General features: G+C 55.2%; 10 protein-coding genes across 10 annotated transcripts; 2 read left to right on the forward strand and 8 right to left on the reverse strand.

Moving 5' to 3' along the window:
* Nucleotides 1–404: 404 nt before the first annotated feature.
* On the reverse strand, nt 405–1,700 carry LOC140117219 (histone H2A type 1-like). Its single transcript, XM_072133711.1, has one exon. It carries the CDS (start codon nt 1,698–1,700, stop codon nt 1,308–1,310), a length of 393 nt encoding a protein of 130 aa, XP_071989812.1. The 3' UTR covers nt 405–1,307.
* Nucleotides 1,701–1,991: 291 nt separating this feature from the next.
* Nucleotides 1,992–2,392, forward strand: LOC140117220 (histone H2B type 1-O-like). Its single transcript, XM_072133712.1, has one exon. It carries the CDS (start codon nt 2,012–2,014, stop codon nt 2,390–2,392), a length of 381 nt encoding a protein of 126 aa, XP_071989813.1. The 5' UTR covers nt 1,992–2,011.
* A 1,145-nt stretch (nt 2,393–3,537) lies between these two features.
* On the reverse strand, nt 3,538–3,840 carry LOC140116897 (histone H4-like). The gene has a single exon (XM_072133328.1). The coding sequence runs from the start codon at nt 3,838–3,840 to the stop codon at nt 3,538–3,540; it is 303 nt and encodes a 100-aa protein (XP_071989429.1).
* Nucleotides 3,841–4,377: 537 nt separating this feature from the next.
* On the reverse strand, nt 4,378–5,282 carry LOC140117218 (histone H3). The gene has a single exon (XM_072133709.1). The coding sequence runs from the start codon at nt 5,163–5,165 to the stop codon at nt 4,755–4,757; it is 411 nt and encodes a 136-aa protein (XP_071989810.1). The 5' UTR covers nt 5,166–5,282; the 3' UTR covers nt 4,378–4,754.
* A 526-nt stretch (nt 5,283–5,808) lies between these two features.
* On the reverse strand, nt 5,809–6,480 carry LOC140117217 (histone H1A-like). Its single transcript, XM_072133708.1, has one exon. It carries the CDS (start codon nt 6,478–6,480, stop codon nt 5,809–5,811), a length of 672 nt encoding a protein of 223 aa, XP_071989809.1.
* A 5,258-nt stretch (nt 6,481–11,738) lies between these two features.
* Nucleotides 11,739–13,034, reverse strand: LOC140117223 (histone H2A type 1-like). Its single transcript, XM_072133715.1, has one exon. The coding sequence runs from the start codon at nt 13,032–13,034 to the stop codon at nt 12,642–12,644; it is 393 nt and encodes a 130-aa protein (XP_071989816.1). The 3' UTR covers nt 11,739–12,641.
* Nucleotides 13,035–13,325: 291 nt separating this feature from the next.
* On the forward strand, nt 13,326–13,726 carry LOC140117224 (histone H2B type 1-O-like). The gene has a single exon (XM_072133716.1). It carries the CDS (start codon nt 13,346–13,348, stop codon nt 13,724–13,726), a length of 381 nt encoding a protein of 126 aa, XP_071989817.1. The 5' UTR covers nt 13,326–13,345.
* Nucleotides 13,727–14,817: 1,091 nt separating this feature from the next.
* On the reverse strand, nt 14,818–15,196 carry LOC140117225 (histone H4). Its single transcript, XM_072133717.1, has one exon. The coding sequence runs from the start codon at nt 15,181–15,183 to the stop codon at nt 14,872–14,874; it is 312 nt and encodes a 103-aa protein (XP_071989818.1). The 5' UTR covers nt 15,184–15,196; the 3' UTR covers nt 14,818–14,871.
* A 524-nt stretch (nt 15,197–15,720) lies between these two features.
* On the reverse strand, nt 15,721–16,526 carry LOC140117222 (histone H3). Its single transcript, XM_072133714.1, has one exon. It carries the CDS (start codon nt 16,506–16,508, stop codon nt 16,098–16,100), a length of 411 nt encoding a protein of 136 aa, XP_071989815.1. The 5' UTR covers nt 16,509–16,526; the 3' UTR covers nt 15,721–16,097.
* Nucleotides 16,527–17,150: 624 nt separating this feature from the next.
* Nucleotides 17,151–17,822, reverse strand: LOC140117221 (histone H1A-like). Its single transcript, XM_072133713.1, has one exon. The coding sequence runs from the start codon at nt 17,820–17,822 to the stop codon at nt 17,151–17,153; it is 672 nt and encodes a 223-aa protein (XP_071989814.1).
* Nucleotides 17,823–19,789: the final 1,967 nt, after the last annotated feature.

Genomic DNA, 19,789 nt, shown 5'->3' on the forward strand with positions numbered 1-19,789 from the left:
AAAAAAAGTCTCAGGGGGGACAGCAAAAACATTTGTTTTAAAAACATAGAAAAAGTAGAAAAGTGTAGAAAGATTAAAAACTTAATGCACTAAACGGGAGAGACCTTAGCTGGTGAATATAAAATACTTATTGCATCCTTACTTGCCCGGCCAAACAAAGGTTAGACTGCACCTAAATCTTACTGTTTTCCTTATCGCTGTGCAATCACTATCTAAGAAACATATGTGGTTTTTTTTACCTTTCTTTTGGTGCAGAGTTAGATGGTGTGTGCCGGTCACCAGTATCAAGGTCTCAACCCGGTGATTGCCTCGACGCGCGTTTCGCCAAACGGCTTCGTCAGGAGGAATGGTCCGTGGTTGCTATGCACTTTAATCCTGTTCCCCTGCAGGCTTTGGATGCAGGAATTTCTTTATTTTTGGGCATATGTGCGAATTATTCATTACCCTTTTCTGTTTCATGCCTTGGTCAGAGTCTGATTAGTTTTGAGACCGTTTTCGGCACTACTTACTTAGTACACTGCAAAAAGTGCAGGGAACACCATTGATTGCTTCTGTTGTGTACACTCGGGCCCTTGTGTAATAGTTTGTTTCTGTATGTTGTTCCTCCATTTGTGTGTCAATTTTAACTTGTTCAGCATTGGTATTTGAATGTAATAAAATTTACATTTTACTAGCTACTTTATTATTTATTTTTTTAATTCTTTCATATGTTTAGGGGTAATAATATTGCCCAATCGGGTAGCATTGTGAATCTTTTGACGCCACTGGGACTATATTGGCTACTGTTGGGGGCAATGTGACCATTTCCCAAAAAGCGCCACCTGGTGGACAATCCTGCAGATCTAGTGTAGAACCATTTAGTTCTCAGTCGGAAAGTTGTTGGGGGGGGGTTTGAATCTCCCGCTCGTTCGCTCGCTCTGTGTGACGTCAACAGCCGCAGCTCCGTCCCTGCGTGGAGGGCGAGCGCCATCCTCCTCGGCTCCCGGAGATGCCGTGCCCGGCCGGGAGGGTGCAGCGCCCCCCAGTGACGGAGAGTCGGGGCGCAGCCTGCGGGGCGGGCGGTCACATCCATCCCCTTTGTGTAGCCGCTAGCAACTAGTGACACCGGCAGGAGAGCGATAGAGGCGGGGGAGCGCAGACACGAGCAGTATAATGTGTGGTGTACACGTAGTATTGTATAGAGAGAGTGTGTGATGTACCGGGGAGACACCCGGGGCTGCAGCTCTGTCAGGAGGAGGTGGGTGGCTCTTAGAAGAGCCTTTGTGTGTAGTGGGGATCGGGTGCTGGAGCAGCAGCGGCGGCGGCGCTCACTTGCTCTTGGCGGGCTTGCTGCTCTCGGTCTTCTTGGGCAGCAGCACGGCCTGGATGTTGGGCAGGACGCCTCCCTGGGCGATGGTGACTCCTCCCAGCAGCTTGTTGAGCTCCTCGTCGTTGCGCACGGCCAGCTGCAGGTGGCGGGGGATGATGCGGGTCTTCTTGTTGTCCCGGGCGGCGTTGCCGGCCAGCTCGAGGATCTCAGCGGTGAGGTACTCGAGCACGGCGGCCAGGTAGACGGGAGCGCCGGCCCCGACTCTCTCGGCGTAGTTGCCCTTGCGGAGGAGCCTGTGCACACGACCGACGGGGAACTGCAGGCCGGCCCGGGATGAGCGGGTCTTGGCCTTAGCGCGGACCTTTCCTCCTTGTTTGCCACGTCCAGACATGATGCTAGAGATTCAGTACGACTGATGCCGCTCAGCCGCCTCCTGCCGCCTCTTATACCTTCCCGCCCGCTCCTCACTCTCTGTCATTGGCCGGATTGAAATCCTACCAATAGAGGCGCGGCTCTTAGACTCACCAACCAGCATGAGGAGGCGTGGTTCAGCAGTGAACACGGAGATGACACGACTCGCTCCTCCAATAGCAGGGCGAGCAGCCGGCGTCGCTCATTTGCATAGCCCGGCTATAAATACCGCGGCGCGGGGAGGTGCGGGACATTGTTCTCCGTGTCTCGGATAATAGTAACCGCTGCATCATGCCTGATCCCGCCAAGTCCGCCCCAGCGCCCAAGAAGGGCTCCAAGAAAGCCGTCACCAAGGCCCAGAAGAAGGACGGCAAGAAGCGTAGGAAGACCAGGAAGGAGAGTTACGCCATCTACGTCTACAAGGTGCTCAAGCAGGTGCACCCCGACACCGGCATCTCCTCCAAGGCCATGGGCATCATGAACTCCTTCGTCAACGACATCTTCGAGCGCATCGCAGGGGAAGCCTCCCGCCTGGCTCACTACAACAAGCGCTCCACCATCACCTCCCGGGAGATCCAGACCGCCGTCCGCCTGCTGCTGCCCGGAGAGCTGGCCAAGCACGCCGTGTCCGAGGGCACCAAGGCCGTCACCAAGTACACCAGCGCCAAGTAAGCGGCCTCCCGCCTGCCTACCCGGCACCTCCAACGCCCCAAAGGCTCTTCTAAGAGCCACCCACCCTCTCCACAACAGAGCTCACCCTTCTCTCACTCATCCCGATCCCGAGTCAAGTACAACGGTACCCCCGTGTGTAAATCTCTTATCAGCCGTTTCTACTGTTAGGTGAGGCGTGACAGTCGCTGGTGCTCATCCCGGGGGCCACTGATACATGCGGGCATAGGGCGGAATGTTGTAACAACACTCGGGGTGCGTCCTCTGTACAACAGGAAGAGATGGGCGCAGTGGTGACACATGAATCCAAGGGATATTACACGGTTATTGGGACAAACATGTAGGAATGGGGAACTTGCAGCGTCTCCTGGTGTCCAAGCGGATGCTTGGATAAGACACTGGGAGGCGGCCTGGATAAATAGCCGGGGGAGGCGGGTGACACAGACAGGCAGGCAGGCAGGCGCGCGCCCGCTCGTCAGTGTTGTGTCAGACTGACGGCTTTTATTAGAGCAGATGCTGAGCCCCGAGTGATTGTGTGTCAGACGCTTCTTGTGGTGGCCTGCGGATGCCTGGACGCCGTGTCCCGGCAGACGCCCGGGTAGTGTGAGCAGTACACAGGCACTCAGGTGTTGCGGCTGTCGCAGCGTCATCGCGATGCAACGAACAGTCCCGTATGTAGGAGAAGCCATAAAACGGCAGCACTGAGAGATTATGTGCGGAGGAGGGAGGGTAAAATTCAAATCTGGCCCGGGCGCCTAACAGCCATATGCACCCCGTTACACGTGTAGTGCCCGCGGTATCTCCTCCAGCCGCTCCTATAAGCCTCCCCCTCCGTTAGGCAAAAGATGTTGTGCAGCAGCCGCGGGGCTGATTTGACACAGCCCCGGCCCAGCTCTCATTAGCGCCAGAATCCGCACTGCGGCGGCCCCAGCAGCGGGGGCTCGATAATAAGCTACGTTTCTGTAGCGCCATCACATTCCGTAGCGCATTACAAGTCACAGGAAACATCTAGAGGCAAGGGGATGAGTGTTAGACTACAGACAGCGGTATGAAACAAAAGCATCAGAGTGCGAGCTCTTCTCTAGGAGGAGGTGGGTGGCTCTGAAAAGAGCCTTTGGGGGTGAGATGGAGCCGGGTGGGCACGAGTCTTAACCTCCGAAGCCGTAGAGAGTGCGGCCCTGGCGCTTGAGCGCGTACATGGCGGTGACGGTCTTCCTCTTGGCGTGCTCGGTGTAGGTGACAGCGTCCCGGATGACGTTCTCCAGGAACACCTTGAGGACGCCGCGGGTCTCCTCGTAGATGAGGCCGGAGATACGCTTGACTCCTCCTCTGCGAGCCAGGCGGCGGATGGCGGGCTTGGTGATTCCCTGGATGTTATCACGCAGCACCTTCCTGTGCCTCTTGGCGCCTCCTTTTCCAAGACCCTTTCCTCCTTTGCCGCGTCCAGACATCTTCTCGCTCTCGTGTAAGACAACGAATGTAACTGCGTTGGACGAGGTCTCTTTTATATACACAATGAGAGGACCAGATAGAGAACTACCGGTGGTGACGAAAGGGGCGTGTCCTTGAGCTCTCCTCCCCCTAGCCACCTATTGGCTGAACGCTGAACGTATCATCATTTTGAATCCCCCGCTCTTTCTACAATCCCTGCTACATCGCTGTGTGCGGCCCCCAGCACAAAGACTCCCGCCTCATGAGAGCGGCGGGCAAACTGAGGGAGGGGTTGCACATCTACATGTACATAGAGATGAAATATAGAAAACTGCAGATCTAACTAGGACTAGAGTCACCGAGGAGCGCAGCAGTGGCATGCGACCAAAAAGGTGTGGAGCTCTGGCAGTAACTGGGGGGGTAGAGAACCCAAACGCCTCGCACTGTGACCGTGAGCGCAGCTGCGGGTGTGACCAGAGAGGCAGAACGGGTGTGGTTCGGCAGTGACTAGTCAGGTGTGTGGTTTAGGATTTGTGCTGTGGCAGAACACGCTCTATACCGCCATTACAATTTATTTGTATAGCGCCATCATATTCCGTAGCGCTTTACACATCCTACACAAAATAGACTACTATTTTACATATATATACTTTTTATATATTTGTGTCGCTGGGCAGCGATTCCTGTCCTGGGGAGGAGGGGACATCGCTGACAGCACTAGGAGCCTGGGGAGCAGCGCGGCGTCTCCCTGTAGATAGACAAGAGGCCTGAGAGGTGGCGGCGGCTGTAGAAAAGCGGTCATAGAAGGCAGCGCCCCGGCTGCAGGGTACACGTGGGGTGTGAGGAGGTGGGGGTTATTGAGCTCGTCCTGTGGAGGATGTGGGTGGCTCTGAAAAGAGCCTTTGTGTTTTGTAGGACGGTACCCGGGGAGGACTTAGGCCCTCTCGCCGCGGATCCTGCGGGCCAGCTGGATGTCTTTGGGCATGATGGTGACTCTCTTGGCGTGGATGGCGCACAGGTTGGTGTCCTCGAAGAGGCCGACCAGATAGGCCTCGCTGGCCTCCTGCAGCGCCATGACGGCAGAGCTCTGGAAGCGCAGGTCGGTCTTGAAGTCCTGAGCGATCTCTCTGACCAGGCGCTGGAAGGGCAGCTTCCTGATGAGCAGCTCGGTGGACTTCTGGTAACGGCGGATCTCGCGGAGAGCCACGGTGCCGGGGCGGTAGCGGTGAGGCTTCTTGACTCCGCCGGTGGCGGGCGCGCTTTTCCTGGCTGCCTTGGTAGCCAGCTGCTTGCGGGGCGCTTTGCCTCCGGTGGACTTGCGGGCGGTCTGCTTAGTTCTGGCCATGGTTTTTTTTCTTTCTCTCACACACAAATAGCGGCGATGTGAGGAAACCGGCACGGAGCGCGATATTTATGCTCCCGCACTCGTCCTCATTGGCTCAAGTATAGCCCGCCCATCGACTTCATTGGCTCATTCGTAAGCCCGCCAAAACAAGAGGAAAAACAGCGAGCAGCCATTGGCTAACAGAGGCGGATAGACGTAACGTCCGGTGATAACCTCCCCTCCCGCGTGGAAGTGTCAACCGCTGCCCCAATCACTGCAGAGCGCTCCCCCCGCACCTGTCACCATCCACACAGGGCACTGCCAGTGCCTCCACCCTCAGCAGCATGCAGGCTGCGCGGGCACATAGACCCCCATCACCTCCCGCTCTCTACTCTGCGGCCCCGTCCCACTGTAGACGCTGTAAGCCCTCGCCCCCTCCCGGGATGCTCTGTTCCCCCCATAGTGAGCGGACGACTCATGTGGAAGTCCGGCCACGTCCCCGGGAGTGTGACGCTGGTGGCGGCGGGGGGCTGGAGGGGTATGACCCGGCGGCTTATACTGTGCGGCGGGCTGTGGGTAAGAGCTCTGTCGGGGAGGAGGTGGTGGCTCTGAGAAGAGCCTTTGTGGGGGGGGTTTATATGGAAGGGCACAGGCCGGCTCCCGCTTACTTCTTGGCCGCGGGCTTCTTGGCTTTAGTAGCGGCCTTCTTCTTAGCCGGGCTCTTGGCGGCAGCAGCTTTGGGCTTGGCCGCCTTCTTAGCCGGGCTCTTGGTGACTTTCTTGGGCTTCGGGGCGGCCTTGGGCTTCTTGGCCGCTTTCTTGGGGCTCTTGGCCGCCGCTGCTGCAGGCTTCTTGGCCTTTTTGGGGCTCTTGGCGGCGCTGGGAGCCTTCTTGGGCTTCTTAGGAGACTTGGGCGCTTTCTTGGCGCTGGCGGCGGCCGGCTTCTTGGGCTTGGCCGCTGCGGGCTTCTTCTTGGCCGCCTTGTCCTTGGTGTCGAGCTGCTTCTTGTTGAGCTTGAAGGAGCCGGAGGCGCCGCTGCCTTTGACCTGGAGCAGGGTGCCCTTGGTGACCTGCGCCTTGATGGCCAGCTTGAGGCGGCTGTTATTCTTGTCGACGTCGTAGCCGCCGGCAGCCAGGGCCTTCTTGAGGGCGGCCAGGGACACCCCGCTGCGCTCCTTGGAGGCGGACACGGCTTTGATGATGAGCTCGGAGACGCTGGGGCCGGAGGGCTTCTTGGCGCTCTTCTTGGCGGCAGCGGCCTTCTTGGGCTGCTTCTTGGCCTTGGCGGCCGGTTCGGCGGCAGGGGGAGCTGCGGCGGCGGGCGCGGTTTCTGCCATCTTCAGATATGAAGGGACTCGTACACAAAACTCTGCTGACAGTTCGTGAATCGCGAGCAGCGCGCTCTCCCGCCTCTTATATCTACAACGGCGGCGCTCTGATTGGCTGCCGAGTGGCATCGTCCTCCGCTCCTATTGGCTGACGCTGAGCGCCGCTGCCGACTGTCAGTGCTTGAGCGAAGCCCCGCTCTGCCCGTGTGCTTCCCTGCCCGGGAGAGCAGCCCCTTAGCGGACACCAGCGGACAGGCCCGCGCGCTCCCCCCCTGACTCCCCACTCCCCGACAACCTCTCTGACCGTGTGCAGCCGTCACTGGCGGAGGCGCTGGGCGGGAGCCGGCAGGGGGGCCCCGGGATCTCCGCCATGGTCCTCCCGATCCGCGCGTCGCCGTGATTGTGCGGAGATCGCACTGGCGCGGGAGCTGCCGGCTTCTCCTCCCCGCACTTGTCACCGTCACTGGGATCTTCCCCACAGGATCTGCCGCGCACAAGTCTGATTGTCCCATCCGGGGAAGAGCTGGGGCTGCCGAGAGCGCGGGAGGGTAACACACAGGCGGCCCCGGCCTCCCCGTCCTGCCCTGTCCATGGATAGGACATCCCGAGGAGCTGTCACCGGCCCCGGCCCCGTCCACAGGGACATCCAAGGAGGCCGCAGCCACAATGTATCATCATCCGGTGCCCCCTGCATCATCCCTATCATCATCCAGAGCCCCCTACGCCAATAATATCATCATCCAGTGCCCCATGCATCATCCCTATCACCATCCAGTGCCCCTTACAACAATACTATCACCATCCAGAGCCCCCTACATCATCACTATCATCATCCAGTGCCCCCTCCATCATCACTATCATCATCCAGTGCCCCCTCCATCATCACTATCATCATCCAGAGCCCCCTGCATCATCCCTATCATCATCCAGTGCCCCCTACACCAATACTATCATCATCCAGAGCCCCCTACACCATCACTATCATCATCCAGTGCCCCTGCATCATCACTATCATCATCCAGAGCCCCCTGCACCAATAATATCATCATCCAGTGCCCCCTACATCATCACCCAGTGCCCCCTGCAATAGCACTATCATCATCCAGAGTCCCCTACACCAATAATATCATCATCCAGTGCCCCCTACATCATCACTATCATCACCCAGTGCCCCTGCATCATCACTATCTCCATCCAGAGCCCCTTACATCAACACTATCATCATCCGTTGCCCCCTGCAATAACACTATCATCATCATCCAGTGCCCCCTACATCAACGCTGTCATCATCCGTTCCCCCCTACATCTACACTGTCATCATCCAGTGCCCCCCTACATCCACACTATCATTATCTATTGCCCTCTACAATAACACTATCATCATCCAGTGCCCCCTGCATCAACTCTATAATCATTTGGTGTTGTCTTGTGGTGTGTGTGAGGGGTATCTATGATATATAAAGGTTAAGCAGCCCGGTCAGCTGTGGAGTGAGAGGTAAGGCTTTGATTGGCTCACAGGTGGACTGCAGACATCCTGACATCACCGCTATGGCTGAAGGCCTTTCTCCCACTGCCATAAATAGCTAAATATTTCCAATATGTGGCAGCACAATACATTCTGTTATCCAGGTGGAATTGTAATGAAAGTGACTGTGTTGTTCTTAGGGGTGCAGTGTGGAGATTTCACTTTGGCTCCTCATAGAACGTTTAATTGTGCAGCAATAAGTCATGGCAGGGAAAGTTCGCCATGTAGTTCCAAACCCAGAGGAGAAGACATGTCACCTATGAAGTTCAAAATTCTACTTCTACTTGGGACAAATCAGTACTGTAGTCGCAGACTAGCCGCCTAGATTGTGGGACAACTCTCTGTAAATAACACTACATACGCAGAGTGTCAGTGAGCCAAGTCTATGGTGGCAGCCTAGTGTGGAAACCCCATGGTGGGTTTGACAAGTTGTCATAGAAAGTCAAGTTCAAGATGGAGATCACTGTGAGGAAGATGTTGTGCTCCCCGGGGCTGCTCCCAGCAGGTGAGCAGCATTTTCAAGTTGGACTTTTAATATTTAATACCCCCTTCTGCAAACGTCGTCGTCGTCGACGGCGGCGGCAAAGGTGATGGGAAAGTGGACTGGTCCATTGCATCCCTTGTGAAGGGGAGAATCAGTCAGCCTCAGAAGAGGTAAGGGTGATGGTACAGTCCATAAGTTCTCCTATGAAGGAGGTTGGTGTAGCCCATTTCTTCTTTCTCTCAGAGGAGGAAGTGAAGGTGGTGGGCGCTCCCGATCTGCGCACGGCAGTGAATGTGCGACTACTCGGGGAGCTGCCAGCTTCTCCTGTCGGCTGCCGCACCTGGAGGCAATCTTTCAAGTTGTTGGTGCGGGGCTATATTTTACCTGTGACTCTGCCGTAGTGTAAGGCGTAGAAGCCCGCTGCTCTGCCTTGTCAGTCGCTGCCTTTGACTTGTGGTGCGCGTGACCCTGCGCAGGTCGCCGCATCGTGGAAGTGTCTGTGAGCGTGACTGTTCTGTTGCTTGTGGCGTCCAATCAGAGCTCGGCTTTCCTCGTCCCGTAGCAGCAGCTTATGAAATGGAAGCTGAGCCCGACTGGTGGACTAATCCTAACGATCCAGCGGTCTCATGGTGCGCAATTCCTTTTTTCTTTTTTACTTGTTGCAGCTACTGTGGCTTTTTGGCAGTTGTGGGGGCTCTTTGGTGACTTTCTTAGGCTTCGGGGTGGCCTTGGCCGGGCTACTGTGTGGGGTCCTTAGATTATTGTGGGGGCGCTGTGCTTAATTTGGGTGACGTGGTGCAGGCATTTGGCTATTTTTGGCTAATGTGGTATTGTTACCAATTTGGCTCCAGTTGGGTCACTGCGACTACAGTGGCTGCTGTGAGGGCACTTTGACAATATTGGCTTCTTCTGGGGTCACTGTGACTATTTTGGCTACGGTAGGATCTGGCAGTGTAACCATATCGGCCAATCGGCTCTCCCAGAAGAAGCCATATCGTGGCGAAACACGTGTCGGGGTTTATTCGGTCTTGCAAAGAAAATGTTAGGGATCACGAGGGCGCACGCTATGGGTATGATTGGAACCGTTGCCGTCGCTGGTATCAGTTGTCATGTTTTGGTGGAACACTAACCTGTAGCACCCCCTCTAGCGGGTTTCCGCGGGTCCAGCAAAATGAATCCAACAGTGTGATTTCTTTGGTCCAGGTTCACACTATAGTCCCCGTTGTAGTCCAAGCAATAGCTGAGCAATAGCGAAGCCCCGGCCGGTAGCTTCGCTAAGTCAGACTAGTAAAAACAGATGTACCGGTGACGTCACCCACAAGGTACGGATGGTCCAGAAGGACAAACAGGAATATCCACCGACATGTTGTCCAAAGCAATGGCTTTCTTCCTCCAGGAATGCGTCGGTGGATATTCCTGGATATACCACAATTATAATCCTTCCGATTACACCTATAACTAAACGACACTAGGTGGCAGTAGAGTATTAAAAGTTATCTTTTATTTAGAATTCAACTTTAAAAGATACAAAACATGGGTTCTTTCACTTAGTTTAACCCCTTAACGCTCTGCGCCGTAGCTCTACGGCGCAGAGGTATAAGGGATGTATGAAGAGGGCTCACGGGCTGAGTCCTCTTCATACAAAGGTGGGGGTTTTTGCAAAATGCATAAAACCCCCACTGCTAATAACCGCGGTCGGTGCTAGCACCGATCGCGGCTATTAACCCCCCCGTTGCCGCCGGCAAAGTCGCCGGCGGCACTTAAAAGACGGCGGCGCGCGGGCGCCGCCATCTTTTTTTCGATCGCCACGCCCCCGAACGTCATCGGGGGGCGGCGATCGGTTGCCATGGTAGCCTCGTGTCTTCTTTTGACACGAGGCTATCTGGCAGCTGCAGATTCGTTACAATGAGCCAGTGGCTCATTGTAATGAATGTGCTGCAAAAATGCCATATATTGCAATACAGAAGTATTGCAGTATATGGTAGGAGCGATCTGACCATCTAGGGTTAATGTACCCTAGATGGTCTAAAAGATAGTGAAAAAAAAAAGAAAAAAAAAAGTTTAAAAAATAAAAAAAATTAATAAAATATTAAAAGTTCAAATCACCCCCCTTTCCCTAGAACGGATATAAAACATAATAAACAGTAAAAATCACAAACATATTAGGTATCGCCGCGTCCCAAAATGCCCTATCTATCAAAATATAAAAACGGTTACGGACGGCGGTGACCTCCGAGGCGGGAAATGACGCCCAAATGTCCGAAATGCGACTTTTACACCTTTTTACATAACATAAAAAATGAAATAAAAAATGATCAAAATATCGCACAGACCTCAAAACGGTAGCAATGAAAACGTCGCCTCATTTGGCAAAAAATGACACCTCACACATCTCCGTGCGCCAAAGTATGAAAAAGTTATTAGCGTCAGAAGATGGCGAAATTTTTTTTTTCTTTTTTGTACACATTCGTTTAATTTTTGAAAATGTATTAAAACTAAATCTAAATCTAAATTTGGTATCACCGCGATCGCACCGAACCAAAGAATAAAGTAGGCATGTTATTTGGAGCGAAGAGTGAAAGTCGTAAAAACTGAGCCCACAAGAACGTGACGCACGTGACGTTTTTTTTCAATTTTTCCACATTTGGAATTTTTTTTCAGCTACGCAGTACACGGCATGTTAAAATAAATAACATCACGGGAAAGTAAAATTTGTTACGCACAAAATAAGCCCTCACACAGGTCTGTACACGTAAAAATGAAAAAGTTATGGATTTTTGAAGTTGGAGAGCGAGAAATCGGCCGAAAAACCCTGCGTCCTTAAGGGGTTAAGCAATGCCATGGGATTATCTGGAAAAAAAGTCTCAGGGGGGACAGCAAAAACATTTGTTTTAAAAACATAGAAAAAGTAGAAAAGTGTAGAAAGATTAAAAACTTAATGCACTAAACGGGAGAGACCTTAGCTGGTGAATATAAAATACTTATTGCATCCTTACTTGCCCGGCCAAACAAAGGTTAGACTGCACCTAAATCTTACTGTTTTCCTTATCGCTGTGCAATCACTATCTAAGAAACATATGTGGTTTTTTTTACCTTTCTTTTGGTGCAGAGTTAGATGGTGTGTGCCGGTCACCAGTATCAAGGTCTCAACCCGGTGATTGCCTCGACGCGCGTTTCGCCAAACGGCTTCGTCAGGAGGAATGGTCCGTGGTTGCTATGCACTTTAATCCTGTTCCCCTGCAGGCTTTGGATGCAGGAATTTCTTTATTTTTGGGCATATGTGCGAATTATTCATTACCCTTTTCTGTTTCATGCCTTGGTCAGAGTCTGATTAGTTTTGAGACCGTTTTCGGCACTACTTACTTAGTACACTGCAAAAAGTGCAGGGAACACCATTGATTGCTTCTGTTGTGTACACTCGGGCCCTTGTGTAATAGTTTGTTTCTGTATGTTGTTCCTCCATTTGTGTGTCAATTTTAACTTGTTCAGCATTGGTATTTGAATGTAATAAAATTTACATTTTACTAGCTACTTTATTATTTATTTTTTTAATTCTTTCATATGTTTAGGGGTAATAATATTGCCCAATCGGGTAGCATTGTGAATCTTTTGACGCCACTGGGACTATATTGGCTACTGTTGGGGGCAATGTGACCATTTCCCAAAAAGCGCCACCTGGTGGACAATCCTGCAGATCTAGTGTAGAACCATTTAGTTCTCAGTCGGAAAGTTGTTGGGGGGGGGTTTGAATCTCCCGCTCGTTCGCTCGCTCTGTGTGACGTCAACAGCCGCAGCTCCGTCCCTGCGTGGAGGGCGAGCGCCATCCTCCTCGGCTCCCGGAGATGCCGTGCCCGGCCGGGAGGGTGCAGCGCCCCCCAGTGACGGAGAGTCGGGGCGCAGCCTGCGGGGCGGGCGGTCACATCCATCCCCTTTGTGTAGCCGCTAGCAACTAGTGACACCGGCAGGAGAGCGATAGAGGCGGGGGAGCGCAGACACGAGCAGTATAATGTGTGGTGTACACGTAGTATTGTATAGAGAGTGTGTGTGATGTACCGGGGAGACACCCGGGGCTGCAGCTCTGTCAGGAGGAGGTGGGTGGCTCTTAGAAGAGCCTTTGTGTGTAGTGGGGATCGGGTGCTGGAGCAGCAGCGGCGGCGGCGCTCACTTGCTCTTGGCGGGCTTGCTGCTCTCGGTCTTCTTGGGCAGCAGCACGGCCTGGATGTTGGGCAGGACGCCTCCCTGGGCGATGGTGACTCCTCCCAGCAGCTTGTTGAGCTCCTCGTCGTTGCGCACGGCCAGCTGCAGGTGGCGGGGGATGATGCGGGTCTTCTTGTTGTCCCGGGCGGCGTTGCCGGCCAGCTCGAGGATCTCAGCGGTGAGGTACTCGAGCACGGCGGCCAGGTAGACGGGAGCGCCGGCCCCGACTCTCTCGGCGTAGTTGCCCTTGCGGAGGAGCCTGTGCACACGACCGACGGGGAACTGCAGGCCGGCCCGGGATGAGCGGGTCTTGGCCTTAGCGCGGACCTTTCCTCCTTGTTTGCCACGTCCAGACATGATGCTAGAGATTCAGTACGACTGATGCCGCTCAGCCGCCTCCTGCCGCCTCTTATACCTTCCCGCCCGCTCCTCACTCTCTGTCATTGGCCGGATTGAAATCCTACCAATAGAGGCGCGGCTCTTAGACTCACCAACCAGCATGAGGAGGCGTGGTTCAGCAGTGAACACGGAGATGACACGACTCGCTCCTCCAATAGCAGGGCGAGCAGCCGGCGTCGCTCATTTGCATAGCCCGGCTATAAATACCGCGGCGCGGGGAGGTGCGGGACATTGTTCTCCGTGTCTCGGATAATAGTAACCGCTGCATCATGCCTGATCCCGCCAAGTCCGCCCCAGCGCCCAAGAAGGGCTCCAAGAAAGCCGTCACCAAGGCCCAGAAGAAGGACGGCAAGAAGCGTAGGAAGACCAGGAAGGAGAGTTACGCCATCTACGTCTACAAGGTGCTCAAGCAGGTGCACCCCGACACCGGCATCTCCTCCAAGGCCATGGGCATCATGAACTCCTTCGTCAACGACATCTTCGAGCGCATCGCAGGGGAAGCCTCCCGCCTGGCTCACTACAACAAGCGCTCCACCATCACCTCCCGGGAGATCCAGACCGCCGTCCGCCTGCTGCTGCCCGGAGAGCTGGCCAAGCACGCCGTGTCCGAGGGCACCAAGGCCGTCACCAAGTACACCAGCGCCAAGTAAGCGGCCTCCCGCCTGCCTACCCGGCACCTCAAACACCCCAAAGGCTCTTCTAAGAGCCACCCACCCTCTCCACAACAGAGCTCACCCTTCTCTCACTCATCCCGATCCCGAGTCAAGTACAACGGTACCCCCGTGTGTAAATCTCTTATCAGCCGTTTCTACTGTTAGGTGAGGCGTGACAGTCGCTGGTGCTCATCCCGGGGGCCACTGATACATGCGGGCATAGGGCGGAATGTTGTAACAACACTCGGGGTGCGTCCTCTGTACAACAGGAAGAGATGGGCGCAGTGGTGACACATGAATCCAAGGGATATTACACGGTTATTGGGACAAACATGTAGGAATGGGGAACTTGCAGCGTCTCCTGGTGTCCAAGCGGATGCTTGGATAAGACACTGGGAGGCGGCCTGGATAAATAGCCGGGGGAGGCGGGTGACACAGACAGGCAGGCAGGCAGGCGCGCGCCCGCTCGTCAGTGTTGTGTCAGACTGACGGCTTTTATTAGAGCAGATGCTGAGCCCCGAGTGATTGTGTGTCAGACGCTTCTTGTGGTGGCCTGCGGATGCCTGGACGCCGTGTCCCGGCAGACGCCCGGGTAGTGTGAGCAGTACACAGGCACTCAGGTGTTGCGGCTGTCGCAGCGTCATCGCGATGCAACGAACAGTCCCGTATGTAGGAGAAGCCATAAAACGGCAGCACTGAGAGATTATGTGCGGAGGAGGGAGGGTAAAATTCAAATCTGGCCCGGGCGCCTAACAGCCATATGCACCCCGTTACACGTGTAGTGCCCGCGGTATCTCCTCCAGCCGCTCCTATAAGCCTCCCCCTCCGTTAGGCAAAAGATGTTGTGCAGCAGCCGCGGGGCTGATTTGACACAGCCCCGGCCCAGCTCTCATTAGCGCCAGAATCCGCACTGCGGCGGCCCCAGCAGCGGGGGCTCGATAATAAGCTACGTTTCTGTAGCGCCATCACATTCCGTAGCGCATTACAAGTCACAGGAAACATCTAGAGGCAAGGGGATGAGTGTTAGACTACAGACAGCGGTATGAAACAAAAGCATCAGAGTGCGAGCTCTTCTCTAGGAGGAGGTGGGTGGCTCTGAAAAGAGCCTTTGGGGGTGAGATGGAGCCGGGTGGGCACGAGTCTTAACCTCCGAAGCCGTAGAGAGTGCGGCCCTGGCGCTTGAGCGCGTACACCACGTCCATGGCGGTGACGGTCTTCCTCTTGGCGTGCTCGGTGTAGGTGACAGCGTCCCGGATGACGTTCTCCAGGAACACCTTGAGGACGCCGCGGGTCTCCTCGTAGATGAGGCCAGAGATACGCTTGACTCCTCCTCTGCGAGCCAGGCGGCGGATGGCGGGCTTGGTGATTCCCTGGATGTTATCACGCAGCACCTTCCTGTGCCTCTTGGCGCCTCCTTTTCCAAGACCCTTTCCTCCTTTGCCGCGTCCAGACATCTTCTCGCTCTCGTGTAAGACAACGAATGTAACTGCGTTGGACGAGGTCTCTTTTATATACACAATGAGAGGACCAGATAGAGAACTACCGGTGGTGACGAAAGGGGCGTGTCCTTGAGCTCTCCTCCCCCTAGCCACCTATTGGCTGAACGCTGAACGTATCATCATTTTGAATCCCCCGCTCTTTCTACAATCCCTGCTACATCGCTGTGTGCGGCCCCCAGCACAAAGACTCCCGCCTCATGAGAGCGGCGGGCAAACTGAGGGAGGGGTTGCACATCTACATGTACATAGAGATGAAATATAGAAAACTGCAGATCTAACTAGGACTAGAGTCACCGAGGAGCGCAGCAGTGGCATGCGACCAAAAAGGTGTGGAGCTCTGGCAGTAACTGGGGGGGTAGAGAACCCAAACGCCTCGCACTGTGACCGTGAGCGCAGCTGCGGGTGTGACCAGAGAGGCAGAACGGGTGTGGTTCGGCAGTGACTAGTCAGGTGTGTGGTTTAGGATTTGTGCTGTGGCAGAACACGCTCTATACCGCCATTACAATTTATTTGTATAGCGCCATCATATTCCGTAGCGCTTTACACATCCTACACAAAATAGACTACTATTTTACATATATATACTTTTTATATATTTGTGTCGCTGGGCAGCGATTCCTGTCCTGGGGAGGAGGGGACATCGCTGACAGCACTAGGAGCCTGGGGAGCAGCGCGGCGTCTCCCTGTAGATAGACAAGAGGCCTGAGAGGTGGCGGCGGCTGTAGAAAAGCGGTCATAGAAGGCAGCGCCCCGGCTGCAGGGTACACGTGGGGTGTGAGGAGGTGGGGGTTATTGAGCTCGTCCTGTGGAGGATGTGGGTGGCTCTGAAAAGAGCCTTTGTGTTTTGTAGGACGGTACCCGGGGAGGACTTAGGCCCTCTCGCCGCGGATCCTGCGGGCCAGCTGGATGTCTTTGGGCATGATGGTGACTCTCTTGGCGTGGATGGCGCACAGGTTGGTGTCCTCGAAGAGGCCGACCAGATAGGCCTCGCTGGCCTCCTGCAGCGCCATGACGGCAGAGCTCTGGAAGCGCAGGTCGGTCTTGAAGTCCTGAGCGATCTCTCTGACCAGGCGCTGGAAGGGCAGCTTCCTGATGAGCAGCTCGGTGGACTTCTGGTAACGGCGGATCTCGCGGAGAGCCACGGTGCCGGGGCGGTAGCGGTGAGGCTTCTTGACTCCGCCGGTGGCGGGCGCGCTTTTCCTGGCTGCCTTGGTAGCCAGCTGCTTGCGGGGCGCTTTGCCTCCGGTGGACTTGCGGGCGGTCTGCTTAGTTCTGGCCATGGTTTTTTTTTCTTTCTCTCACACACAAATAGCGGCGATGTGAGGAAACCGGCACGGAGCGCGATATTTATGCTCCCGCACTCGTCCTCATTGGCTCAAGTATAGCCCGCCCATCGACTTCATTGGCTCATTCGTAAGCCCGCCAAAACAAGAGGAAAAACAGCGAGCAGCCATTGGCTAACAGAGGCGGATAGACGTAACGTCCGGTGATAACCTCCCCTCCCGCGTGGAAGTGTCAACCGCTGCCCCAATCACTGCAGAGCGCTCCCCCCGCACCTGTCACCATCCACACAGGGCACTGCCAGTGCCTCCACCCTCAGCAGCATGCAGGCTGCGCGGGCACATAGACCCCCATCACCTCCCGCTCACTACTCTGCGGCCCCGTCCCACTGTAGACGCTGTAAGCCCTCGCCCCCTCCCGGGATGCTCTGTTCCCCCCATAGTGAGCGGACGACTCATGTGGAAGTCCGGCCACGTCCCCGGGAGTGTGACGCTGGTGGCGGCGGGGGGCTGGAGGGGTATGACCCGGCGGCTTATACTGTGCGGCGGGCTGTGGGTAAGAGCTCTGTCGGGGAGGAGGTGGTGGCTCTGAGAAGAGCCTTTGTGGGGGGTTTATATGGAAGGGCACAGGGCGGCTCCCGCTTACTTCTTGGCCGCGGGCTTCTTGGCTTTAGTAGCGGCCTTCTTCTTAGCCGGGCTCTTGGCGGCAGCAGCTTTGGGCTTGGCCGCCTTCTTAGCCGGGCTCTTGGTGACTTTCTTGGGCTTCGGGGCGGCCTTGGGCTTCTTGGCCGCTTTCTTGGGGCTCTTGGCCGCCGCTGCTGCAGGCTTCTTGGCCTTTTTGGGGCTCTTGGCGGCGCTGGGAGCCTTCTTGGGCTTCTTAGGAGACTTGGGCGCTTTCTTGGCGCTGGCGGCGGCCGGCTTCTTGGGCTTGGCCGCTGCGGGCTTCTTCTTGGCCGCCTTGTCCTTGGTGTCGAGCTGCTTCTTGTTGAGCTTGAAGGAGCCGGAGGCGCCGCTGCCTTTGACCTGGAGCAGGGTGCCCTTGGTGACCTGCGCCTTGATGGCCAGCTTGAGGCGGCTGTTATTCTTGTCGACGTCGTAGCCGCCGGCAGCCAGGGCCTTCTTGAGGGCGGCCAGGGACACCCCGCTGCGCTCCTTGGAGGCGGACACGGCTTTGATGATGAGCTCGGAGACGCTGGGGCCGGAGGGCTTCTTGGCGCTCTTCTTGGCGGCAGCGGCCTTCTTGGGCTGCTTCTTGGCCTTGGCGGCCGGTTCGGCGGCAGGGGGAGCTGCGGCGGCGGGCGCGGTTTCTGCCATCTTCAGATATGAAGGGACTCGCACACAAAACTCTGCTGACAGTTCGTGAATCGCGAGCAGCGCGCTCTCCCGCCTCTTATATCTACAACGGCGGCGCTCTGATTGGCTGCCGAGTGGCATCGTCCTCCGCTCCTATTGGCTGACGCTGAGCGCCGCTGCCGACTGTCAGTGCTTGAGCGAAGCCCCGCTCTGCCCGTGTGCTTCCCTGCCCGGGAGAGCAGCCCCTTAGCGGACACCAGCGGACAGGCCCGCGCGCTCCCCCCCTGACTCCCCACTCCCCGACAACCTCTCTGACCGTGTGCAGCCGTCACTGGCGGAGGCGCTGGGCGGGAGCCGGCAGGGGGGCCCCGGGATCTCCGCCATGGTCCTCCCGATCCGCGCGTCGCCGTGATTGTGCGGAGATCGCACTGGCGCGGGAGCTGCCGGCTTCTCCTCCCCGCACTTGTCACCGTCACTGGGATCTTCCCCACAGGATCTGCCGCGCACAAGTCTGATTGTCCCATCCGGGGAAGAGCTGGGGCTGCCGAGAGCGCGGGAGGGTAACACACAGGCGGCCCCGGCCTCCCCGTCCTGCCCTGTCCATGGATAGGACATCCCGAGGAGCTGTCACCGGCCCCGGCCCCGTCCACAGGGACATCCAAGGAGGCCGCAGCCACAATGTATCATCATCCGGTGCCCCCTGCATCATCCCTATCATCATCCAGAGCCCCCTACGCCAATAATATCATCATCCAGTGCCCCATGCATCATCCCTATCACCATCCAGTGCCCCTTACAACAATACTATCACCATCCAGAGCCCCCTACATCATCACTATCATCATCCAGTGCCCCCTCCATCATCACTATCATCATCCAGTGCCCCCTCCATCATCACTATCATCATCCAGAGCCCCCTGCATCATCCCTATCATCATCCAGTGCCCCCTACACCAATACTATCATCATCCAGAGCCCCCTACACCATCACTATCATCATCCAGTGCCCCTGCATCATCACTATCATCATCCAGAGCCCCCTGCACCAATAATATCATCATCCAGTGCCCCCTACATCATCACCCAGTGCCCCCTGCAATAGCACTATCATCATCCAGAGTCCCCTACACCAATAATATCATCATCCAGTGCCCCCTACATCATCACTATCATCACCCAGTGCCCCTGCATCATCACTATCTCCATCCAGAGCCCCTTACATCAACACTATCATCATCCGTTGCCCCCTGCAATAACACTATCATCATCATCCAGTGCCCCCTACATCAACGCTGTCATCATCCGTTCCCCCCTACATCTACACTGTCATCATCCAGTGCCCCCCTACATCCACACTATCATTATCTATTGCCCTCTACAATAACACTATCATCATCCAGTGCCCCCTGCATCAACTCTATAATCATTTGGTGTTGTCTTGTGGTGTGTGTGAGGGGTATCTATGATATGATCTAAATTTTGCTTACCTGAAAATTTCTTTTCCTCGAAGTCCAAAGGCAGCACTGATGGGTAAGAGTCTGGAGTCCTAATTATGACAGAAGAACACAATAACAATGTTAATTAACAATAAATCAATTAACCGACTGCCCTATAAGTATCCTAGGAGTCAAGGAAGAGGCGTGTTTTATGCAGCAAAAAAAAAAAAAAAAAAAAAATATTTTATTGGGAGGGAATATAATAGTGCTGCCTTTGGACTTCGAGGAAAAGAAATTTTCAGGTAAGCAAAATTTAGATCTTCCTCTCGTCCTACAGGCAGCACTGATGGGATTTAGGTAGCAAATCAAAGGGGGGGGACAAATTTTCGAAGCCACTGTAGATAGCACCGATACGCCAAAGGCTGAGCCAGCTGAGGAGACATCCAGCCTGTAATGTTTAGCAAAAGTATTAGAAGAAGTCCAAGAAGCTGCTTGACAGATGTGATCTATAGAGAGCATTGCATACTCTGCCCAGGAAGTAGCAGTAGATCT

Source organism: Engystomops pustulosus, chromosome 2 (assembly GCF_040894005.1).
Source record: "Engystomops pustulosus chromosome 2, aEngPut4.maternal, whole genome shotgun sequence".
Lineage (NCBI taxonomy): Eukaryota > Metazoa > Chordata > Amphibia > Anura > Leptodactylidae > Engystomops > Engystomops pustulosus.

Coding starts and splice junctions, on each gene's coding strand:
- LOC140117217 (XM_072133708.1), bottom strand. CDS start 6,480: ATGGCAGAAACCGCGCCCGCCGCCGCAGCTCCCCCTGCCGCCGAACCG.
- LOC140117222 (XM_072133714.1), bottom strand. CDS start 16,508: ATGGCCAGAACTAAGCAGACCGCCCGCAAGTCCACCGGAGGCAAAGCG.
- LOC140117218 (XM_072133709.1), bottom strand. CDS start 5,165: ATGGCCAGAACTAAGCAGACCGCCCGCAAGTCCACCGGAGGCAAAGCG.
- LOC140116897 (XM_072133328.1), bottom strand. CDS start 3,840: ATGTCTGGACGCGGCAAAGGAGGAAAGGGTCTTGGAAAAGGAGGCGCC.
- LOC140117224 (XM_072133716.1), top strand. CDS start 13,346: ATGCCTGATCCCGCCAAGTCCGCCCCAGCGCCCAAGAAGGGCTCCAAG.
- LOC140117221 (XM_072133713.1), bottom strand. CDS start 17,822: ATGGCAGAAACCGCGCCCGCCGCCGCAGCTCCCCCTGCCGCCGAACCG.
- LOC140117219 (XM_072133711.1), bottom strand. CDS start 1,700: ATGTCTGGACGTGGCAAACAAGGAGGAAAGGTCCGCGCTAAGGCCAAG.
- LOC140117223 (XM_072133715.1), bottom strand. CDS start 13,034: ATGTCTGGACGTGGCAAACAAGGAGGAAAGGTCCGCGCTAAGGCCAAG.
- LOC140117225 (XM_072133717.1), bottom strand. CDS start 15,183: ATGTCTGGACGCGGCAAAGGAGGAAAGGGTCTTGGAAAAGGAGGCGCC.
- LOC140117220 (XM_072133712.1), top strand. CDS start 2,012: ATGCCTGATCCCGCCAAGTCCGCCCCAGCGCCCAAGAAGGGCTCCAAG.